The 24,786-nt window shown below is 41.9% G+C and overlaps 2 protein-coding genes across 9 annotated transcripts in view; one reads left to right on the top strand and one right to left on the bottom strand.

Moving 5' to 3' along the window:
• Positions 1-11,530, bottom strand: part of stk10 (serine/threonine kinase 10) — a 44,050-nt gene extending 32,520 nt beyond the window's left edge. For both annotated transcript variants that reach the window (XM_061701763.1, XM_061701764.1), the window contains exon 1: positions 11,095-11,530. In XM_061701763.1, coding sequence (XP_061557747.1) covers positions 11,095-11,253 — 159 coding nt within the window. In that variant the 5' untranslated portion in view covers positions 11,254-11,530. The remainder of the gene's footprint in view (positions 1-11,094) is intronic.
• A 186-nt stretch (positions 11,531-11,716) lies between these two features.
• The window catches only part of stk32a (serine/threonine kinase 32A), a 67,993-nt gene continuing 54,923 nt past the window's right edge, over positions 11,717-24,786 (top strand). For 2 of the 7 annotated variants that reach the window (XM_061702159.1, XM_061702153.1), the window contains exons 1-2: positions 13,398-15,671; positions 22,891-23,269. In XM_061702159.1, coding sequence (XP_061558143.1) covers positions 23,218-23,269 — 52 coding nt within the window. In that variant the 5' untranslated portion in view covers positions 13,398-15,671; positions 22,891-23,217. The other 5 variants (XM_061702156.1, XM_061702155.1, XM_061702157.1 and 2 more) reach the window with 5 other exon arrangements.

The following is a 24,786-nucleotide window of genomic DNA, read 5'->3' as shown; positions in this document are numbered from 1 at the left end:
CCCTTCAACCTATGTGTAATGCATTTTTACAATGCGTGATTTTGCTTCTACCCATATGATCAAAACATTAAGTATTATCTATTTTGTTAGTTTTTTCAAATAATTATTCTAAAGTTAAGCACTTTATTTGAACACACTTTTTATTTACTTGCTCTTATTTTGAAATTCACAGACCGATTTATTTATATTCACAGACAGATTTATTTAGTAAATGAGAAAACAGTTGTGCTCATACGTTTGATTATCCAGGCAGAATCTGTAAGATGTGTACAATTCTTTAAAGAAAACAAAGGACCAGGCGAAACATTTAATTTTATTTTAATGGGATTCAAATTAAACTGTCAAGCATTTCAGAAAAGCATTATCAAACAAAACATAACCATAAAGAAATTAATGATGTTTTTTTATTCAGTCACATTTCAAATAAAAACAACAATATTTCACAAATTCTGCCTGGGTATGTAAACTTATGAACACAACTGTAGATACATGCAGTCATATGTACACCTGTCTTATTGGAATGAAAGTGTAGGCTATACATTTTTCATAACGTCTAGGTGGCATAATAGAATGAAAGTGTACAGCTTTTTCATAACCTCTAGATGGCAGCATACATTTATAAAATATGAAAGTCCTTTTCATTTTCTCCTATACCCATGTATAATGCGCACTATTGACTTTTGATCATTTTTGGGCACAATAAATGGCGGCCGGATACACTCGTTACCGTGGCGACGAAAACGAGTGGATCGCGCTGACTGTATAATAAGGACAAAATGGGGAACGTGTGTTGGTGGTCACCGCTGCTCAGGACAGGAGAGGACGTTCGTTTAAGGCTTGCTTGAGGTATGGTCACATACTTTTAATACGATACAGCAGGCAACAAAACGTTATGTAGCCTAGCAAGCTAGTCCTAGCACTAACGGTTGTACATAAACATGCCGTTTCTGTCGAATCATGCGCTAAAGTTTTGGTGTGGGGGAAGTAATTTAATTACAATAAACTAATTTGATTACAGTAAGTTAGCACCCATTATTTCTGTCACGTTGTAATGTTGGTTTGTGCTGACTGATTAGAATACACGATCTGACTAGAGCAGTGATTTCCAACCTTTATGGAGCCAAGGAACATATTTTACAATTGAATAATCTCACGGCACACCAACATACAAAAATGTCACAAAAAGTGGATGCAGTAATTACTGCATGTACTTCCTGCCATCTAATAGAAGACCATTCATTTGTTCTGTCTGTCACTATGCCTCACTGGCATAAATAGATGAACAAAGATACATTTATTGTGAATATATTTTTTGAGCAATTAAGTATATACAGTAAATATACAGGTCATTTAAATAGACACACGGCTCCATATTGTGATCGGATCGGTTATCTAAACTCGCTGATTGGCCCCAAAAATCCTGATCGTGTACAGCCTAGTTTCCAACTTGTAAATAAATCACTAGTTTTGCAACATATAAATGAGCACCATGTCTTTAGCAGCGTTCAGCACGACTGACAACACCAATGCCTTCCACTGGTATCTTTTCTTGTCATACGGAAATCGATGTGAAAGTGATTCCGTTCATGTTGTCTTTCTTAGCAGGAATTAAAAGTCATCACTTTTTGAAAAATAGTCACGAGAGAATAGTCACTAACTTAGCAAGACTGTGCTAGCTCCTCTCTCTGCATAGCAACATAGCTAATGAAAGCATTGCACGTCAGCGAGGATAACTTTTATAATGACTGGAGCCACAATAAATGATTGTCAAAAATAATCCTGACTCAAATGAGTCGAAAACGGTGATTAATTGTGCAGCTCTACTTCTACCAACAATTTAAAATGTCTGCATAAAGTAAGGAGCTGTCATCAAGCGCAATAATAAATAACGTAATTTAAGCGAGAGAAAAGTCACTTTTTGTTCCGCTGCTCTGGGAGTGTGCTTGTAGTGATGTATTTTTTTTAACCTAGCAGCACAACAGTTCCTCTCTTGCATAACCTGACGACTGACTCAAAGCATGAATTGAAGCATTTACAGAAGGGAACTGGGTGTGAAGCACTTTATACAGCAGTGCTAAAACTGCACACCCTAAATAAAGACAGAATACCAGTCTTGCCAACATGCAACATATTAAAAACAACATTTCTAAAGTGTTAAAAAGAACATGCAAAGCAGGTTAGTTAGGTTGGGAAATTATAGACTGGCTGACCACATGTTGAATGAGACAATTCTCATGCCATGAACAAGATCTTAAGAGGTTTTTTTTTTAAGGTATTAAAATTTGCCCAACTAAGTCAAACCAGTACCATAAAACCTTCTTCCAAGAACCTCCATTTGGTCAGAGCCCTGGGACCACAACCAGTATGACAGCACAAAAAGTGCCGGAAACACTATAGAATGAGGGGACTCCCCACATGATGAGCCCACACCCAAGATGCAGTTTCTTATCAGTCCCCGTGGGTCCAGCTGGCTCCTGAGATTAAACACAACAGTGGTGATGACCTCACTAGAGATGTACACTAACAGTACATGTTTGCACAATTCTAAATTAAGCATAAGAATATCATAAACTTTGTGGCTTATTTTTTCCCCCCACAAGAGGAAGTTCCTCGCACTGACAAGTTTTTCTCTCTTTCATTTAATTAGCGGCGTGATCAAGATTTATTGAAACAGACAGCGCAAACTAAAAAGCTAAGCAAGCTAAGCAGCAGCAGGGTAATGGGCTAAGCGGCACGTGGCTCATTAATTAGTGAGGGGGAAACATTTGCGACTTCACTTGACACCCATACATCTCTCCCATGAATGCAAGTTTGCAAGGAAGGATGCAAGGAAAAAAACAAAACAAAAAAGAATGAATAAAAAGTCGACAAGACATAGGCCCAAGTCCAGGCCATTTCTTCCCTCTGCTATCTTGCAACACTGTGACAGATTATTTCATTTCAGGAGCAGGAAGATTTTTAGCTTGTGTGTCTGCAGCTGGACAAATTTTTTTACATTATGAGTGTATGTGAACGTACAGATTTTTGCATTATCAGGGCATGAATGGAGAGATTGATATACTATTTGTGTATGTAAACAGGTAGACCTTGCTAATGTTTACATTAACAGTGAATACGGATGGACAAAAACGTAAACATTATGCGTGTCTGTGAATGGATGTACAGTATTGAGCAGGGGTTACCTAACATGGTACCCGCAGGCACCAGGCAACCAAGGGCCACATGAGTACCCTGCGACCTTATTCTAAAAATAGTAATGTTGTACATTTGAAATTGTACTGTAAATACCGGCAGAGATTTATATAAATAAATGGTTTCACAAGGGATGTTGAATAATTTTCTCACCCTTCCGGCTCAGCAACTCCATACACCAGTTGACTAACATGCATGTAATATGGTGTTCATTCACTAAAAAGTTCAATAGACACACTATAGGCTTTAATTACTTGTGCTGGGATCACTAACAACAACACAGGTTACACTAAAATACCAACTGACAGGTTCTTACAGGTTTTTAGACACTTAAAAATAAATACAATTTTAAAAAATCCCACCGCGCCACTCGTCAATAGCACTGCCTTACTCATTTTCCCACATCCTGTCCTGCCCTTTTCTGTCCTCTCTTATCTTCTCCTCTTGGTTAGTTATTTGCATCTCCCCCCCAAATCTACAAAAGACTGTTGTAATGTTACTTGTGTTCAAATATCTAGACTGTGTTCCTATTGTTCTGTTGTGGTTCTCACCCCTAGTCTCCTTGTCCACTCTACCCGTCTGTCTCAGAATCAGAATCACCTTTATTTGCCAAGTATGTCCAAAACACACAAGGAATTTGTCTCCGGTAGTTGGAGCCGCTCTAGTACAACAGTCAGTCAATTTACAGAACACTTTGGAGACATAAAGACATTGACAAAAAACAATTGTGCAAAAAGATGCAGAGTCCTCTAACACTTAGAGCAGTTCGAATGACTAATATTGCAATAGTCCGGTGCAATGACCATTGTGCAAAGGGCGCTGAGACTTCAAGGAGTGTATGCGGTTTAAAGTGACGAGTAGTGCAATAATCTGGGACAATGTTGGTTGTGCAAATGTTACAGATACTCCTCAATCAGTGTGCAAATGGAGCAGATGCTACTCTGGCATGAGTGGCCAGTATATGCAAATAGTGCAGCATGGCGAGACAACTACAGTGAGTGCACGAGTAATACATAATTGGCCCCACAGAAATGTGACAACGAACTCAAGTCAAAAAATTGCCAGCTTATTGTAATGGAATTATAGGTTAGGTGTTTAAGAAGTTGATCGCAAGAGGGAATACGCTGTTGGAATGTCTACTAGTTCTAGTTTGCATTGATCGGTAGCGCCTACCTGAGGGAAGGAGCTGGAAGAGCTCGTGAACGGGGTGCGGAGGGTCCGAGAGGATTTTGCACGCCCTTGTCTTAGTTCTGGCAGCGTGCAAGTCCTCAATGGTGGGTAGGGGGGTACCGACAATCCTTTCAGCAGTTTTGATTGTCCGTTGCAGTCGGAGTTTGTCCTTTTTTGTAGCAGCACCAAACCAGACTGTGATGGAAGAACGCAGGACTGATTCGACGACCGCTGTGTAGAACTGTCTCAGCAGCTCCGGTGGCAGGCCGTGCTTTCTCAGAAGCCGCAGGAAGTACATCCTCTGCTGGGCCTTTTTGAGGACAGAGTTGATGTTGGTCGCCCACTTCAGGTCCTGAGAGATTGTAATTCCGAGGAACTTGAAGGTCTCGACAGTTGACACAAGGAAGCTGGACAACGTGAGGGGCAGCTGTGGCGAAGGATGCCTCCTGAAGTCCACGATCATCTCTACAGTCTTGAGCCTGTTCAGCTCCAGGTTGTGTCGGCCGCACCACAGCTCCAGCCGCTCCGCTTCCTGTCGATATGCAGACTCGTCACCGTCCTTGATGAGGCCGATGACAATGGTGTCATCTGCAAACTTCAGGAGTTTGACAGTCGGGTTCGCTGAGGTGCAGTCGTTCGTGTAGAGAGAGAAGAGCAGCGGAGAGAGGACACAACCTTGGGGCGCCCCAGTGCTGATGCTGCGTGTGGATGAGGTGGCCTCCCCCAGCCTGACCTGCTGTGTCCTGCCCGTCAGAAAGCTGTAAATCCACTGGCAGATGGCAGGTGAGACGCTGAGCTGGAGAAGCTTGGTTGAAAGGAGTTCAGGGATGATGGTGTTGAACGCTGAGCTGAAGTCCACGAACAGGATCCTCGCGTAGGTCCCTGCACTGTCGAGGTGTTCTAGGATGAAGTGCAGTCCCATGTTGACTGCATCATCCGCAGACCTGTTCGCTTGGTAGGCAAACTGCAGGGGGTCCAGCAGGGGACCTGTGACACTCTTGAGGTGGTCCAGCACGAGACATTCAAAGGACTTCATGACCACAGATGTCAAAGCGACAGGCCTGTAGTCATTCAGACCAGAGATTGCAGGTTTCTTGGGGACTGGAATGATGGTGGAGCGTTTGAAACAGGATGGAACTTCGCACATTTCCAAAGATCTGTTGAAGATCTGAGTGAAGACTGGAGCGAGCTGGTCCGCGCAGACTTTGAGGCAGGATTGGGACACATGGTCCGGGTCTGCCGCTTTGTTAATCTTCTGTTGTTTGAAGATGCGTCTCACATCCTGTTCATGGAAGTCATGAACAGGATGTCAGAGGTGTGGTTGTGGTCGCGGGTGCGGCTGGGTGGATGTGTGGTGTGAAACTGTCCTTTTCAAATCTGCAGTAGAAGGTATTCAAGTCGTTGGCTAGTGTGTTAGTGTTCTCAGCTTGGGGGGATCGTCGCTTGTAATTAGTCAGCGATTGGAATGCATGCCAGACTGATTTAGAGTCGTTTGCGCTAAACTGTTTTTCCAACTTTGCTGCATAGATCATCTTTGCAATGTTAATTTCTTTAGTAAGCTGGTTTCTAGCTCGATTATACAGGGCCCTGTCCCCTGTCTGTCCCCTAAAACCCTTTTTTGTCCAGCTGCATTTTCAATAAACATCAGAATAATACTTTAGAAAATAATAATAAGCAGAGGGAGTATTTCAAACTCGCCTGTTGCACAGCAAAACCTTTCCAGCACAAAGGCACACGGATCCACCATTCTGCAAGGCCATGCAGCTGAACAGAACAGGTTTTAAAAAATAAAAATAAATAAAAAAAGAAAGAAAGAAGGCCAGTATCGGGCCGATACTGATACCTGCTATCTGTACTCACCCATTCCTGTGCTACACATTATTATTTGTTTCCTACCTAGTTAAATCTATCCATTTTCTTTACCGCTTAACCTCACTAGAGTTGCGGGCTGCTTGAGCCTATCCCTCCGGGCGGGAGGCGGGGTACACCCTGAACCAATCACCAGCCAATCGCACTCACATTAATACCTACGGGCAATTTAGAGTCTTCAATCAACCCTACCACGCATGTTTTTGGGATGTGGGAGGAAACCGGAGTCCCCGGAGAAAACCCACCCAGGCACGGGGAGAACATGCAAACTCCACACAGGCGGGGCCGGGATATGAACGCCGGTCCCCAGAACTGTGAGGCAGATGTGCTAAGCAGTCGTTCACCATGCCGGCCCTAGTTAAATCATTTTTGATAATTGTCAACAACATGAACATTAACGTGGCCGATGTCTTTACATAGACGAATATCATTAATTATTAACAACAACACAATTGAACGTAATTTGAGAAAATTTGTTATTTCAGAAGCATATATCAAACGAGTAGCTATTCATAGCAATCAGTACCAAAGTAGCAGATCTCAGTTCCAAAAAGCTTGGTGACCCCTGGTATTCAGTATATGCATGCACGTTTGAGTGTGTGCGTGCATGGACAGAGAGATTTTTACCCCTCCCCCCCCAATCAACTGAAATGACAATACATTTTCACTCGCCATTGGTTCTGCAGTATAGAAGGTGGGGTGAGCAATGGCTCATTTTGCATGAGAAAGTACCATATTTACACGACCATAAGGCGCACTTAAAAGTCTTAAAATTTCTCCAAAATGGATGGGGGGGCCTTATGATGTGGCGCGCCTTATGTGTGCATCGAGTTCCAAAATCTGTCAATGTTGTTGTGTGACTTTGATGAGCGCTCTGCTTGACTGACTGGGAGCATTTCCTGCCGACACGCTGCTTATATAGAGGAAAGGCGGACATGACTGAGGACAGCATGCGGATGTTAAAGGGGGAAGAGTGCGTGTGACAGAGGACACTAAAGGCACGCCATCAGTAGGTATATAGCGCCAGTATGTGCATTGTGGAAAACAACATAGGTTTGGCTAAGGACCCCCTGAAAATGGCACCTACGAAGAGAGACGCTTACGAAGCACAGTTTAAACTGCAAGCTATCAGTTACGCGGAGGAACATGGGAATCGAGCAGCCGCGAGGGAACTCAAGCTCAACGAATCCATGGTTCGCAAGTGGAGGAAGCAGGAAAACGAGCTTCGCCAAGTCAAGAAGACAAAGCTGAGTTTTTGCGGAAACAAGGCGAGGTGGCCCGAGGTTGGAAGACCAACTCGAGCAAAGGATTAATGATCAGAGAACAGCCGGGAGAAGCGTGTCTACAGTCATCATTCGACTGAGTCCAATAACTCGGAGCTTGCCAACATTCCGGGAGGCTTGACGGAGGAACTGCAACCGTTGGACATCGGTGTAAACAGGGCGTTCAAACAAAGTGAAGTTGTGAGCGGCGTGGGAGCGATCGATGACAGCTGGAGAACACAGCTTTGGTATTTCTGTACGGCATGTGTAAGCAGAAATTGAGAAATTGTGGCGAGTTTCGCCACAATTTGTGAATGGATTGTGGATGCTTGGGCTAATGTGTCTGCTTGCACTGTTGTTCGAGCTTTCCTAAAAGCCGGCATCATTTCTGAGGAGCCGCACGGCAACAAGACTGACTCAGACAATGATGAGAGGGAACCTGGCGTGTTTGATGGAGAACTTGCCCACCTGTTCATTTCGGATACAGAAGATGAGGACTTTGATGGATTTGTGGATGAGGATTGATCAAAAAAATAACATGAGTACATTGTTGAAAACTTCAATAAAGTACAAATGAACTCAGTTTTGCTCCTGCTCCCTTTTTAAAAACATTGTTTCAGCGTGCATGCATGCTACCGTATGTTTTAAACTAGCGTATGTTTTACCATGCCTGCGCCCAATAATACGGTGTGCCTTATGTATGTGTTAAATACAAAAATAGACCCCATAACTGAGACTGCGCCTTTTAATACGGTGTGCCTTATGGTCGTGAAAATACGTTGGACAGACAATGTAATGTGTGCTGGAATTCTCGAGCCTTGTGGTACTTTTACAAAAATATGCAACAGACATGTTAAGACTAAATGAGACGTATTATGCATTTTCTTTACAATTTAAACTGATCCCAGGTGTCTTAAGAAGTCATATAGCATCTATTTGTCAAAAAAGTGATGAGCAACAAATTTTGCGATTGTTTTGTGGGGTTATTGGAGACTTCAGGAGACTGAAACTCCCACCAGACCAGGAGATGTTCACCCCTCCGCATCCAGACTGTTACAGTGGGGCAGGAATGCGGAACAGCTCGCGCACAGACATTTTCAGAAATAGACATAACAAAAGATTTACTTGGCAGTTTAACATAATACTTGATGGATGGGCAGCCACTCCAGAGACCAAACTATTTTTATCACCCCCCCAAAAAAAGTTAATATTCCATAACATTTTCCCTTTTCTTAGCTAATTTACAATTCAGAGGCTGCACAAAAGTGGCTGATTTGGGGGACGAGGGGGTGAGTTTCTTACTTAACGGTACGTCAGTTGTGCTTGGGAAGCATACTGGCCTCTCTTTGCTCAGCAGCCAGTCCCAGACTTAAAACACATTCCCAACCAGAATGTTATATCGTTCTAGACTGAAAAAACGTTTCTCGAAATTAACTTCGAATTCATCCAAAGTCCAACTTGATTCTCAGGTGAATACACACCTCAATGTATGCAAACTGCCATTTCTCGCCCATCAGTCTGACTTATGGTGAAGGCAGGTCGACCTTTTCATTCATAGATCAGTCAACATAATCTTTATACTAAATGACATAGCTGTATCAACTCTTATACAAAATCACTTACAGCAATGTGTCCAGGAAACAACCTCATCAGCGGGGCCTTGTGTCTTCTGTTTTTCATACTTATGTTGCCTTTGACCAAGTCCTGTCTGTCATTAACCTCTCTAGTTTGAGTTTGACAGAAACACAATGCACTCTTAACCAGTGGTGATAAAGTCACCATTGCAATGGTCAGAGTTTAACAGAGGGATCAAAAGACTGCTCTAGATAAAACTAATATCTTATTGGAGAGACAATCCGAATACTCTCGGTTGGTAGTGACTTTCATAAGGGATATACTCTTTACTAGTAAACATAGTGGGAACCAGTGAACTTTACCACTTGAGGCCCCTTTCCTGATATTTGTGGACATTTGGGAGGAGGGAGATGCAGTCCTACGACTTCCTCTCTTGGCTATCGCATGCTCCCACTCTCCATCTGACAGCTGCAGGTGTTGGAACTATCCTCCTTCAGTGGCATTCATGCAAAGCCAACAGCTGAGGTGCGTCCGTGTGAGAAAGGACAAACACTGAGGGGATACATTAAGTATACCTTGGGAGTAAAGCTGAGATAGCAACTATGACTTACTCCAATTCCTAGAGTCCTACAGGTCAAGAATATCTCTGTCCTTCGAGGAACAACATTGATGAGAGCAACCCCTTAACCATTGGCCCATAGGGCTAATCTACAACACGCGTTCCCAAAATGCAGAAGTTAGGTGTTGAGGGTACAAAAGCCATCACTTTGGGGTTGAAAATCCAGTGATAAACCACCGTACGTCTACAAACACTATGTATTTTTATTCCTGATACTGTCTATAAAGTCAGCTGTTTATATTCAACACGGACTTTCAGTAAAGCGCTGCTCCTTTAACCCAGACCATTGAAATGTCAAAGACATCCACTGTACTCAACTGGGCGGTACAGAGACACTGGCAGCTTGTACAGGAAGAAACCAGTTGGACAAACACATCCAGATTAAACCCGAGCCAAAGTTCTGCTGCTCCTGCTCGTGAGGAATGGATACAAGAGCGCTTTTCAAAGTCCCTGCAGCTGGATTCCCTAACAGGGATGGGGCGGGGAGGGTGACTGAATGGGTGGTTGATTTGAAAAATGTGCTAAACCTACCGTGCGTGCGATTGTTGTCTCTAGAAACGTCGGCGAAACCCGTTGGTCTTGTTTGTTTTGGAAACCATCAGGAAAAGTTATAAACATGAAGGAAGTGTCAATAGGAAAATGAGAGGTTTGAAGGTGTAATGGAAAACTGATTAAGTTATGAGGAACACAACTTTGTAATGAGTACAGGACGGTCACTATCTTGAGTTGGTGATAACCAAAGCAAAATGGTGAGGTGTCCAGTTTTTTTTTCCCTTTGAGGTAACAAGATAAATGTTTAAGAGGGGAAGAGAGCATGATGTGTCATTTAAAAATACATCAATTAAAATTGACAGGTTCAAGAATAAATGTGAATAACAATTCCAAAGCCCTACAAAGCTAATTTGGATCACCAAATTGTACACCTTATTACATACCCACCTTTGAGATGTTCTTGTTTTTTTTGTTTTGTTTTTTTTTTTACTTCGTAACTAACTAATTTTTCTACATACCGTCACAGTATCACTCAAAAAAAAAAAAAACATTGTTCATGCCAAAAACTGTGTGCGTGTGTGCGCGTGTATGTATGTGTGTGTCTATGTAGATTCTCAGTCATCCATGTTATGGTAATCGGCAAAGGCTGAATCAAAGCAACTGGACTTTTTATTTATTTATTTTTATTTTTATTTTTTTTTGCTGAATTTGTTTTCTTTTTCTTTTCTCATTTCCCGAAAACGTACAAAATTGACTTGGGCATTTATGCTAATAGGCCAACATCATGCAAATTAAAACACATCAAGGGTACCCCAAACGGTACAATTAAGTACTTAAAATATTATCTCAGAGACAGTTTAAGTTTGTAAAAGACCCAAACAGTTTGTAAGTACATTTTCAGGGGTTCCAGCTTACCTTGTAGACCTTTCCAAACGCCCCATCGCCCAGCTCGCCCACAATCTCCCACTGGTCGTTGGGATTGATGTCCCGATGGACGTGCTCGTACTGTTTGACTTTCTTTTTTATATCAAGAGTGGGCAGACGGAGTATTTTGCTGAATCTCGCCAGCGCCATTCTTCAAACGATGCTGTAATATTCAATTTTTAAAAAAGTTGAAAGCGGAGCTAGTTACGCGCGCGGCATTCTCGCTGCCCGTCATAAAAAAATAACTTAAAAAAACTTGTCAAAAAGTCACGTTTGTCTTTTTTTGTCTTTAGGCGGAAAAAAAACGGTCCACTGCGTCCATGTCAACAGGGCTCTCAGTGGGTAGCGAGGTTCAAACCCCACGCATTTCCATTCATCTTTTGCCACCTGCAGCTGTTCAAAGCGTGGCCGTGGAGTAGTGGGCCAAGCCGACTTGTTGCCTCTGAACAAGCAGAAAGCCCCACCTTACGTCGGAAGCACACACAAGGCTCCGCCCACTGCCGTCAAGCAAATGTAGTTTCTTTGTCTGAAAACCATCGTCACATTGAAGGCGCCGGAGCGTAAAAAAGGACTTCATTTCCGGATTGGGCGCGCGGAACGTCATTTTAAAAGTCAGTTTTCGTTAGGGAACAACTTTTGTTCACTCACTTGTTGTAGTTAACCCAACACGGATACTTGGAGCAGTCCCGATGTCTACTAACACTTACAATGTAAGTATGACTCACAATTATTGTTTTAAAAAAGCTTTATTAACTACGCAAACTTCGATGAATTGCTCTATTTTATCATATACTTGTTTTAGTGTCCAGTCAGTACTCTGGTGACCTCTGGTGGCAGCATTAACTCAACTCAACTTTGAGAGACCTTGAAAAACAACCCCGGCTGAAACAATACCCAAGTGCTGTACATAAATAAAAATCGAGCAAAACACATGAGACAATTTGACATAACATAATTTAAAAGCAACAAAACAGTAAAAAGGGCAGAGTCTCATGCTGTGTTGAACGCTAAGGAATAAAAATGGATTTTAAGGTGTTTGTTTGAATCTTGCACCAACTTTTCACTTAAAACTGCACCTCAACCCTCTTATTATTTTTTGGGGTTTCAATTGGACCTCATTCCATGTTTTACCTAATATAATGGAGACAACTAGGTAAAGCAAAATAAAAGTTTAAAAAAAAAAGTTCAGGTTAGTTTGACCCTATGCAATTTAGCTGCTTAAAACAAATGAGAAATATATTTAAGGCTATTTAGGTAGTCAGTAGACACTTAATAAAGTAACTGACACGTGGAAAAATAATAATAATAATTATTATTATATTTTGGAAATTTAGAACATTCAGGTCAAACTGACCTGAAAGAACATCAAGGCGTGCAACAGCAAAGTGCACAGGAGAGGACAGACTGAAATATATCATAATGTTAATTTACTGCTATTTTAGTTTTTCGAGTTCTCCACATAAATAAGGTAAACCCATTAAACATTAAAAGCACCCAAAACGTATGCCACTTAATCAATGATAACAAATGTTAGGAAAATTGGAGATGAAAGGAGGGCTAACACAATTAAAATGCTGCTTTTTCATGAATCAAAAATATAATTTCTTGTTTTCACCATCTTGCTTTTATTTTGTGAATTCTAACTTGATAATCTATGCGTTTTGTCATTTTACTGTTTGGTCTTGTCTTTTCCCTTTTTGCTGCTTTTACGTCAGGATATTATCTTGCCTTCCATCATCTCATTTAATCTTGTTTTCAATCATTTCTTTGCCTCTGTAAAGCACTGTTGATTTGATTTGGCTTGTGTATGAATGGTGCTGAGCAAATAAACTTGTCTGGCTGTGTTTAATAGGATTATTTCTTTTAAAGGTTTTCCTAATTTTCTCTTTTTTCATTTATTGATAATTTACTAAAAGAAAAAATCTTATTGACAATTTGGAATTATTAAACGGGGTTTGAACACGAACAGCTTTCTTAGCCTGAACAAGCCACACTACCATCAACTACAGGTAGTTGAAGGTTGTGATTACATGCAGTTATGACATGTAACTTGAATGTTTGGTTTTGCAATAAATATTTTAAAAAATGTAAGTGTGATTCAGCTCGCAAGCGTAGACTTAAGGTCTAAGAATGTTACACGATTGTCTATACTGTACATAGTTCACATTTACATGTCCCATAAAGTCTCATTTGTAATGTGTCACAGCAACTATCAAGAATGGGAAATGTGAACACTGCACTCATTTTGAAAAATGAGGCAATGGAGTTGAAATTTCTCCTCAGGTTGTCAAAAGACTTTTGGAATGAAGCACACTCAATGTCTCATTTGCATGTTTAATTTTCTCCCTGGAATAAATGCAAAGGTTATCCTACAGATTAATTGCTAAATGAACAGTTCCTGGCAGGGTGAACAGACCAGTCACGTGATGTTCTCTGCTCATTAGTAAGCCACACCGCAACCTCAACCCTATTGAATATTTGCAGCCTATGTTTTAAATTAACTGTACCAATTCCATCCCACAATTAATATGACATTAATGCCCATGATGAGTCCATGGAAAATTTATCACCTCAACACACACTGCCGGTAGCAGCAGATGTGGCATTTGTAAAGCTGACACTTACATTGGAGTTTAAAGAGAAAGTGCTTCTGTATGCAAAAGCTGCTGAACAAGGTTACACTTGACCTGAAAATATAAAAGAATTATGTGAAATCTGCTGACAAGGAGAGAGTGTGCATCTCTCTTTTTGATGTTTGGTGCTCTCTGCAGTTGAGTACATAAATGCCCCCCACCCATATTCATCCATCCATCCACCCATTTTCTAGACCGTTTGTAATCATCAAGACCACAGGTGAGTTGGAGCCTATCCCAGCTGACAGTGGATTACACCCTGGACTGGTTATCACGCAATCGCAGGGCACATACTATATGAGCAACCATCCACACTTATTTCTACACCTATGGACAAGAATGTGAGAGTAGATTCAAACCCAGACCCTCCCTACTGTGAGGCACACATGCTGGTTCATAATGGTTCATAATGCCATATGAGAAACTAATGCATTCTGTCTTGTATCGCAACCAGTTTTACCAAAAACATACATAATGCTCTACAGCAGTCATTGCCAGACAGGTGATGACAGTCTGGAGAAAATACATATCAGAAGAAAAGGAGGATCGAGCACCCGCAAAGTCGTGAATAATTGTCATAATTTGTATCATAAACCCTGTTTAATGAGCCATTCAAGAGCAAACACTCGGGTTTCTGTTTCACGTTTAACTGCACTTTCTAACTCTACAGTACAGACCATCTACTTGTTTGTTTTAAAATAAAAGCAAACTGTGTCATTTCAGGATGTGTGTACCACTGTAGCACAAATATTATTTCACACAACATGATCCTTGAAAAAGCTGTCAACACATCTTGTTTTGTGGATGTCGCACAGCAAGCAGCAGGTGTGTTGCCGTCGGCTTTTGTCACAACTGGTTAACACCCCTCATTATCTCACGCTCTCGCCAGGCAGCTGAGATGCACAACGGGTGAGTCATCAGATGCAGATTGTGACACTACCTGTATATGGCCAAAAGTATTGGGGCATTTGCAATGAATGCAAGTGGACGTGATAGAAACCAAATTCCACTCAGAAGGCATTCTGTATCAGAAATTGGCCTTCCCTAATCTGTTAGATTTGCACAATTATCCAAAATGTCCTGGTAAAAGTAACTAATGGGTTAATGGAGATTCCTGATTGATTGAGAGGCAAGTCTTAATTATTTTGTCCATATAGTTTAGCAGTGCCCAACTTTTCTGTGCCCCACAACCCCTACGAAAGTATATTATGATTAGAAAATTAAAATGGCAAATTTCAGGAAAAAAGTCTAATGTATACGCTCAGTTACTACTTACTTATTATACATAAAATAAATGCTTTTCAAACCCCCTATGTTATGGAGGGGGGGAAACGTGATGCAGTGTACAGTATTTTAATTGCATTGCTAAATATACAACCAACTATATCTTTTTGTTATACTATGCAGGATTTACAGGATCTTGGGGGTTTCATAGTCAAGGTTATCTGCTTAATATGCATAATGCATTATTGATAAATCAAGTGAGATTTATTAGTAAACAAATAATCCACAACTCCAATTAATGCTAAAATGTAGGTTCATGTTGTACCGTTTTCTATCAATAGAGGGAGCCATTTTCACAAACAGTACTGTATATTCTTACTGACTCCATGAATGAGCACAATGCTGAGGCTATGCAAAATGTTCTCCTAATCCCATAAAGATTTGAACTGTGACTGACTTTCGCCTTTCCTTAACTCACAAGGAGGCAAACGCATTTTCAAACCAGGACCAGGCTGCTGAGGCAGCTGAGTTGCCTGACTCTATCTCTGTCCAGGTCAGTCCTTGTCCATGTCACCCCCAAATGTCTGTGAGGAGGCTGGTCTGGTAAGTGACGCCGGTCATTTCAGTCACTGTGTGCTGGAGGGCGGACGATCCACGCGAAGATGGAGGTCTCTCAGTGAGTGTTTTGGAAGGACATATGATGTGTGCACAGTAAGTATATCTATCATCACAGTGTCTGACCACTCAACCCCAACTGCTTTCAACCTTGGACTACTTACAGGTGACACTATTAATAATACTTACTAAAATGTCACGTTTAAGGTATAATTAATCAGAGTTAGCAGGAATTTAATAACTGTAGTGCAGTGGTTTTTAAAGGATACTATGAGTTAGCACATCTGCCTCACAGTTCTGAGCACTGGGCTTCAAATCCCGGCCCCGCCTGTGTGGAGTTTGCATGTTCTCCCTGTGCCTGCGTGGGTTTTCTCCGGGCACTCCGATTTCCTCCCACATCCCAAAAACATGCGCGGTAGGTTGATTGAAGACTCTAAATTGCCTGTAGGTGTGAATGTGAGCGCAAATGGTTGTTTGTTTCTACGTGCCCTGCGATTGGCTGGCGACCAGTTCAGGGTGTAACCCGCCTCTCGCCCGAAGATAGCTGGGATAGGCTCCAGCACGCCCGGACCCGAGTGAGGATAAGCGGGACAGAAAATGGATGGATGGATAGTATGAGTACTGCTAATGGTAGACAGGCTCCCCCTAGTGGTATGCAAAACAATCACTCAATATAATGTTCAAAATGTGCATATTGATAGTGGTTTCGTTTTTTTAAAATAATCAATACAGTATATTTCTTATGTACATTTCAGTTGAATTTAACTTTCAAGTATGATACATTTGCATTTCATCTTTTACAATTGTTTGTTTCAAACATTTATTTAGGTACAATTTTTATTGGGCGGCACGGTTGACAACTGGTTAGCACATCTGCCTCAAAGTTCTGAGAACTCGGGTTCAAATCCGGCCTCGTCTGTGTGGAGTTTGCATGTTCTCCACGTGCCTGTGTGGGTTTTCTCCCGGTACTCCGGTTTCCTCCCACATCCCAAAAACATGCGTGGTAGGTTGATTGAAGACTCTAAATTGCCCGTAGGTATGAATGTGAGTGTGAATGGTTGTTTCTATGTGCCCTGTGATTGGCTGGCGACCAGTTCACCGAAGGACAATGCGTTGTTGTTGTCATGTATTGTAAACTAGGAAAGGCAGGGAGATTATTAAAAAAAAAATAAAGAAAACATTGGCTAAATGATCACCTACCTATGTCTCTCTCAGCAAGCTCTCTAACACCCGGCTTCAGTTGTGAGTCGTTAACATGCGTGTAGTGGGCTCAGCTCCCGACCATCCTTACGCGTCCCCTGTCGCCCAGCTAGGCTCTCGCCAGCCGGCCTTTCTGCTCACCTTCTCTTATTGTCATCTGATTAGTGGAAAGCGTCTTTGAGTGTCTTGAGAAGCGCTATATAAGTTTAATGTATTATTATTATTATTATGAAATAAAAAGCTTTAAAAATCACATTACCATAGAGGGAATTATATGTATGTGCACATATGTACATTTATTATGAATTATCATTTATTTTAAATATGTGTGCATGTTTTCATGTGCTTGACTGACTCGACATTAGCCGTTAGCGTGAAGCTGCTAGTGAAAGCTATCCCCGCGAGGACGTCAGGACTTGCGGTTAAAATCACTCATGAGTACGTTCACTGCGTAGTTCGTCGTTCCTTGCGCAAACCAATCACTCATCGTACTAGTACATCGCTCCTTAGCGGATCACAAACGAAGAAGTTCAGCGAACTAATCACGCTTCAGTTCTTCAGAATCAGAATAATCTTTATTTGCCAAGTATGTCCAAAAAACACACAAGGAATTTGTCTCCGGTAGTTGGAGTCGCTCTAGTACGACAACAGACAGTCAATTGACAGAGAACACTTTTGAGACATAAAGACATTGTGGAAAAAGAGTCACTGAGCAATAAAGGGTTGCAAGTTATCTGGTAATGCCGGTACAATATTTGTTTTTATTTATTTTTTGACATTTGTGCAAAAAGATGCAGAGTCCTCTAGCACTTAGAGCAGTTTGAATGACTAATATAGCAATAGTCCGGTGCAATGACCATTGTGCAAAGGGTGCCGAGACTTCAAGGAGTGTATGCAGTTTAAAGAGCCGAGTAGCGCGATAATCTGGGACAATGTTGATTGTGCAAATGTTGCAGATACTCCTCAGTCAGTGTGCAAATGGGGCAAATGCTACTCTGGCATGAGTGGCTGGCCAGTATTGGTCAACAACAGATATGCAAATAGTGCAGCGTGGCGAGACTACTACAGTGAGTGCACGAGTAATATATAATTGGCCCGACAGAAATGTGACAACAAACTCAAGACAAAAAAATTGGCAGCATGTTGCAATGGAATTGTCGGTTAGCTGTATACGAAGTTGATTGCAAGAGGGAAGAAGCTGTTGGAATGTCTGCTCGTTCTAGTTTGCATTGATCGGTAGAGCCTACCTGAGGGAAGGAGCTGGAAGAGCTGGTGACCAGGATGTGGAGGGTCTGAGAGGATTTTGCACGCTCTTGTCTTAGCTCTGGCAGTGTGCAAGTCCTCAAGGGTTGGTAGGGGGGTACCAGCAATCTTTTCAGCAGTTGTCCTTTTCAAATCTGCAGTAGAAGGTATTCAAGTCGTTGGCTAGTTCCTCAGTACACCAGTTCGCTGAACGAATCACTCAGTTCACTTAAGTCCCTCCCCTGAACGAATCACTCTTTAGTTCTTCAGTGCCTCAGTACACCAGTTCACTGAACGAATCACTCTTCAGTTCCTCAGTACACTAGTACACCAGTTCACTGAATAAATCACTCAGTTCACTTAAGTCCCTCCCCCGCCAGCACAGCACTGTCTGACGCTGGCTGCTCATTGGTCATTCCCCGAAGTGAGTGACAACGCTGGCGAATCGCAAATCACATGGCAGTACGTTTAATGAAGTTCCGCCCCCGACTGCACGCTGGCTGCTCATTGGTCAATCGCCGAAGATTCAGAAGTGAGTGTCAGAACACTTCAACAGTTCCGTTTCCGCTCCCAGCTGACTTGCTCGCCTCACGGCGGCCAAGCTAAAAGAACGAATCATTTCATAATGATTCAGTTCAGTTCGGTCACTAAAAAGATTCGTTCTTCTGAAAGAAACATTCGCGAACGTAACAACACTTCGCGGTCGTGGGGTCAATTCCTTTGTTTATGCTGTATACCGAAGACATTTGGGTTTCAGATCAAAAGATGAATATGAGACAAAAGTTCAGAATTCCAGCTTTTATTTCATGGTATTTACATCTAGATGTGTTCAACAACTCAGGACACAGCACCTTTTGTTCAATGGCACCCACTTTCCAAGTGAGCAAAAGTATTGGAACATGTGACTGATAGGTGTTTCTCGTTGCTCAGGTGTTGCCTTTTCGATTGATGGTTTAAACATTAGATCGTGCTTGTTTTTGGCTTTGGGTTTCACCTGTGAAAACTGCATTTGCTGTAAAGCTAACATGAAGACCAGAGAGCTGTCGATGTGAAAAAAAGCAAACCATTTTGAAGCTGACAGTAGAGGGAAATTTGATCAGAGCTATTGCACAAACATTGGGCATAGCCAATACAACAATTTGGAATGTCATGAAAAAGAAAGAAACTACTGGTATACTGAGCAACAGACATCGAACAAGTCGACCAATGGTATCAACAGCAGTTGATGACAGAAACATTGTGAGAGCTGTGAAGAAACACCCAAAGACAACAATCAGTGACATCACTGCCAACCTCCACAGGGCAGTGGTTAAAGTATCACAATCCACTGTTCGAAAAAGACTTCGAGAGAAGAAATATACAGGCCATACCACAAGATGCAAACCACTCATCAGCAAAAAGAATTGGAAGGCCAGATTGGATTTTGCAAAGAAGTACAGAGACGGGCCACAAACATTTTGGAAAAAAGTTTTCTGGACTGACGAGACCAAGATTAACCACTTCCAAAGTGATGGAAAGGCCAAAGTATGGAGAAAGAAATGATCTGCTTATGATCCAAAACACACAAGCTCATCTGTGAAGCATGGTGGAGGTAACGGCTTGGGGTTGCATGACTGCCTCTGGAACGGACTCACTAGTCTCTATTGATGATGTAACTCATGATGGTAGCAGCAAAATAAATTCTGAAGTCTACGAAACCATTTTACTGGCAATTTACAGAAAAATACATTCAAACTAATCGGGAGAAGCTTCATCATGCAACAAGACAATGACCCAAAACAGACAGCCAACATAACAGACTGACTTCGGGGAGGAAAAAGTGGAAGGTCTTTGACTGGCCAAGTCAATCACTGGACCTTAACTCAATAGAGCATGCATTTTACCTCCAAAAGAGGACTGAAGGGAGAACCCACCCCCCCCCCCCCCACCCCCCCAGAAACAAATAAGAACTGAAAGAGGCTGCAGTAAAGGCCTGAAAAAGGATTTCAAATGAAGAATGTAACAGTCTGTTGAAGTCAAGGAGTCACAGGCTTGATGCAGTTATTGTAAGTAAGGGTTATGCCACCAAATATTAAATGTTATTCACTTTAAGTTAATTTCCTCATGTATGTTCCAACACCTTTGCTCACTTGAAAAGTCGGTAGCTTCAAACAAAAGGTGCTCTCTCCTGAGTTGTTTAACACACAATGAAATAAAAGCTGGAATTCTGAACTTTTATCTCATATTCATCTTTTGATCTGCAACCCAAATAAATGCAACAAAAACAAAGGAATGGACCTTGCCGTTCCAATACTTTGAATGGGACTGTATATATATATATATATATATATATATATATATATATTTGTTTTAAAGTTTTTTTAGGCACGTCCCCAAGCTGTTAAAAGTGTCAATGGGGCAAAAAGCACCATGTGAGGGTGACTAGCCATTAAACGGTTCATTCCTTGAGGGTGCATGAGTAACATCTGCTCGTCAGCCAGCGTCACAGTTCCACGGTAATGAGCAGGCGCGCGTGTGTGCACGACACCCGCGACGCGTGGCCACAGTGGTGATAAGCTCACACCCCACATGCAGGCGGCAATGTGGGGGTCAGTCGCTCCTTTTTGCAACCAACAGAGCAGACGTCCCCCACAAAACCCTTTACGTTATTTCCCTATTCTGTCCCCGCACATTTTTTCCCCTTGATTTTTGTATTGGACGTCTTGTCTCGGGTGGCGTATGCCTGCATTGCAAGCCCCGGACAAGTAAGGCTTTCAGAGCAGCACTGTTGCTCTTTTGCAAGCCGAGCAGGAGCTGCTCCTACAAGCTCCATGGGCACATAGGTACGTGTTCCGCGCTTGTTCTGCGTGCGGGGCGACTTTCTATTCAATGCATGCTTCATCCTTCTTCATCATCGTCCTCATCATCATCAGCGCAATGGTGTCCTCTGCAGGGAGCTCGGCAATGCGGCTCCCACTAGTTTCGGAGATATTGTTACATCTTGTCAGGCAGCCTGTGAGTGACATTGCATGCCCTGCCACGCATGTGCATGCATGACAGTTTATTCGTGCATTTCTTTCTACAAACTGCTGTTAGAGGACACACTAGAACACCACCACCCCAGCCAAAATATGAATCATTCATGCCATGGCAAAAATGAAGCTTCTGCTGCTCTCTGCTAAATGATATATTAATTTGTTATATGTGTATGTCTTCTCTTTTGGACCAAATGACAATAAGATAGACCGAAGCCTGGTGAATGACATTTGCATTCATTCCACCCCACAGTCAGAAATAAGGGTACACAATATGAGTTTGTTTTTCTACCTCAGTGTACAATATAGTTAGTGATTATTAATGGACCCCAATGTTTTTACCATTACTGGGTCACAAACAAGTGCATGTATGTTTTGTAGTTGAAAAAGTCAACAATATCAGTACTTTTGAAAAGCCATTGTGCCTCGAAAAGGTACAACACTGTACTTCTGCAGCTCAAAAGATAAATACTCCAATTATGAGCTCTACACAGAAAACTGTTGACTCTACAAAAGATAAGCTGTACTCTTGTTGTGTGTTGCCCTGATTAAGTTGCTGAACAAGAGCCCAACAGATGACTGATGTGTTGAAGAATGACAGTGTAATAGGAGGGGATTATTTTGAAGTAGTTCTGAAAGTACTAGAACTCTCTTTTTATTCAGCTTGTCTGGAAACGTTACACAAGTTTAGTTTCATAAAAATTACATTGTTTCATGTGCCGTTTTTTTCTGCTTATACAGTTTTACTCAGAACCACATCCCAGTTTGAGTGTTTCCCCTGCCCTGTTAGTACCTTTATATCATTTAGAGGACCAATTTACATTCTAGTCACTGATGGTATAGTGGTTTACTCGCCTGACTTACATGCAAGAAGTGTCGTTTCGATTCCCATTCAGTGATGGTGTGAATGGTTTTGTGTGTCTAGAGTCCAGGGTGTAGTCAGCTTTTTGTCCTAAGTCAGATGGGATCGGCTCCAGCTCCCCTTGACCCTGAACACTATATAAGCGGTATAGAAAATGAATGGATGGATACTTTTGACTTATAGTTATAGAGAGTTGAGAGTTGTAGAGTTATACACAGGGAAAGAATGATATACACACAAAAACATCCCCCAAAAATGCAAAAAACCCACTAGTGAGAACTAGTGAGATCAGTTCATGACAAATTGTTGGGTTCTGTCTAACTTTGTTTCTATACGTTTTCTAGATTGGTGTTGATTAAAATTTTAGTTTACCTTCTGTTGCTCAAAAACTGAGGGCTCACTGTTTCTCATTACAAGGGCACCGGAAAGGTATATGTTTGGCAGCAAGTTGTATTTACAACGAACTGAATGGATCTCAGTGACTTTGACAATGGGAAAAGTGGTATGGTTATACATGATTATGATGATGTTGATGATGTGTGTTGGCCTGGTCTACATACCCTCTTTAAAAAAAGATATATAATTGAGTTTTAGAGTTCCAAGGGCTCGCCATACGGCGGTTATTCCCTTGATTGTAGAATTTTACGTCATCTTTTAGGGTTACGAAAAGATCGAGCAAAAGGTATATTGAAGTTGAAAAGTTCAACCTAGGGGTTGCATAAGTCCAGACTGCACCTTGAGCAGTTGCATTTTTCATCAACCAGTTGGGCAGGCTGTGTAAGAGGAAAATGACAGTACGTTTTTCCTCTGGCACTCCAAAAACCACAGATTGTATTAACACTTGTGAGACAAGTTTGCTTATACAGTGTCACAATTTAATAACTGCTCAAACCTGAGACACTTTTTTTTCTTTTTTTTCTCTCTTCTACTCGAGTGCCGCCCCCTCGTCCTCCTCCTCGTCCACTGACGGTGTAATGTTTTCCTACTCCCCACACAGGTTAGACACTCAGTCACCAGAGGGTCACAACCACATCAACCAGTCTTCTCCTGGGCCTGTCAGAGACGCTCATCCAGACATTAGTGAAGACAGGACAGCAATTCTCGAAGGGCGATTGAATGTGTTTGCATGACTCCGAACAGCTATAGTATAATGCTCAGCCTTCCCATAAAGATGCGGGGTAACATGCATGTGTCAAGGTTGAGAAGTCTAGCCTAGTGTGTGTGTGTGGGGAGAAGTAGTGCTGACCAGGCTATGCGTGCGTCCCGCCTTTGGATGCTGAGTTGAGCGACGGGAGCTGAACCGGAGGCTGACTGAGGAGTCGCCATGGGGCTTGGACAGTCCAGCAAGTCTCCCATCACGGGTGACACCGATGAGGGTGAGTGTCAACCTTGAAGATCCCGAAAACCTCTTCATCTGTCAACTTGTGTGGCTCAAATCTTTTTTTTAAAAATAAGGAGTTATGCTGTGATCCTCAAAGAAAGAACTGAACTGGACTTTGATGTAGAAGACATTACATCTTGTGCATATAAAAGGCTTCTTTGGGGCTTTATGCTCTTGAAAAAAACTGAAGGTGGTTAAATGTGAAATTTCTTCAAGAACAAATAAAAAGTCAGGTTCCTTTGGATTCAACTTCATAATGTGATGATTTAATCTGAGACTGCTGCTCCATTTCAGTAAAAAAATACTATTAAAGAAACCATATGGCTTCAGCAATGCACAGCATGGCTTCTTCATCCATAGACAATGAAGAGTAACATAGTAGTTATCTCATATTCATATTTCCTGGAGGCAGCACGGTGAACCCCTCTTCCACCTCTACCTTACAGGCAGTTATTAGCATGTTCTCCCCATGCTTTCATGGTTCTCTCAACGGACTTTACCTTCCTCCCACATTTCATGAACATGCATGTTAGCCTAATATAAGTCTCTAAATTGTCTGTAGGTGTGAGTTGTTTGTTCTAGTCTATATTTGCCCTAAGATTAACTGACAACCAGTCCTCCAGCCTGAAGTCAGTTTATACAGTGGTATTTTTAAGTGTTAAGAGGAAAACTACAGAATTATTATTAAAATATTACTTTCTGATTCATTGCAGATCATTTATGAGTCATCCCAGAATATCACATCTGAACTAAAATGTTTATTAATATAGATGAGTATTTGAATTCATATTTCTTGTCACGTCACGTGGTGGTGTCTCCTGTCTTGCTCATTTGGCTGTGTCCGAAAAGTTCCCAGGACGGGCGTCACAAAAGATATGCAGGTATTTCAAATCCAAAATACAAGCTCCAATTTTCCCCTTTGAAAGAATCCCCCTGGAAATGCTATGTCCAAGCCTTCTCTGCTACACATTCTTGCACTTCTGGAATAGTTCTTACTGGACCCTCTTTCAGTGCCATCATTATGCCCATCTTTATATCGTCAACGTCTTTAAAACCGGTCCGCTTGATGACCCTGTTTGTCTTGGGAAAGAGAGGGGAAAAAAATCACGGAGAACCATGTTGAGTGAGTAGGAATGTTGCTGCAGCATGGCGATGTTCTTCTTGGCCAGTTCTTCATGGTGAAGCAATCATGAGTTGTCCTGCCACAACGTTTGCTTATTCTCGCTCACAGAATGAAGCAAACACTGCAGGATCTATTTGTAGATGTGCTGGTTGATCAGCCCATCCCTGTGGCAAGAACTCGCAGAGGACGATGCCCCTCACTTTGAAGAAAGCAATCAACATGCCTTTGATTTTGGACTTTGACCATCTTGCTTTCTTTGGCCTTGGCAATGTCGGACTCTTCCACTGAAGGCTCTGACGTTTGTTCTTCGGGTCGTAAGGAATAATTATGACTCATCACTGTTGATGACTCTTCCTGAGCAAGTCTGGCCTCATTATCACTCACTCTGT

The sequence above is a fragment of the Phycodurus eques genome, chromosome 17 (assembly GCF_024500275.1).
Source record: "Phycodurus eques isolate BA_2022a chromosome 17, UOR_Pequ_1.1, whole genome shotgun sequence".
In the NCBI taxonomy this organism is placed as follows: domain Eukaryota; kingdom Metazoa; phylum Chordata; class Actinopteri; order Syngnathiformes; family Syngnathidae; genus Phycodurus; species Phycodurus eques.
Note: the sequence above shows the minus strand (reverse complement) of the source record. Positions and strands in the feature narration are given on the sequence as shown.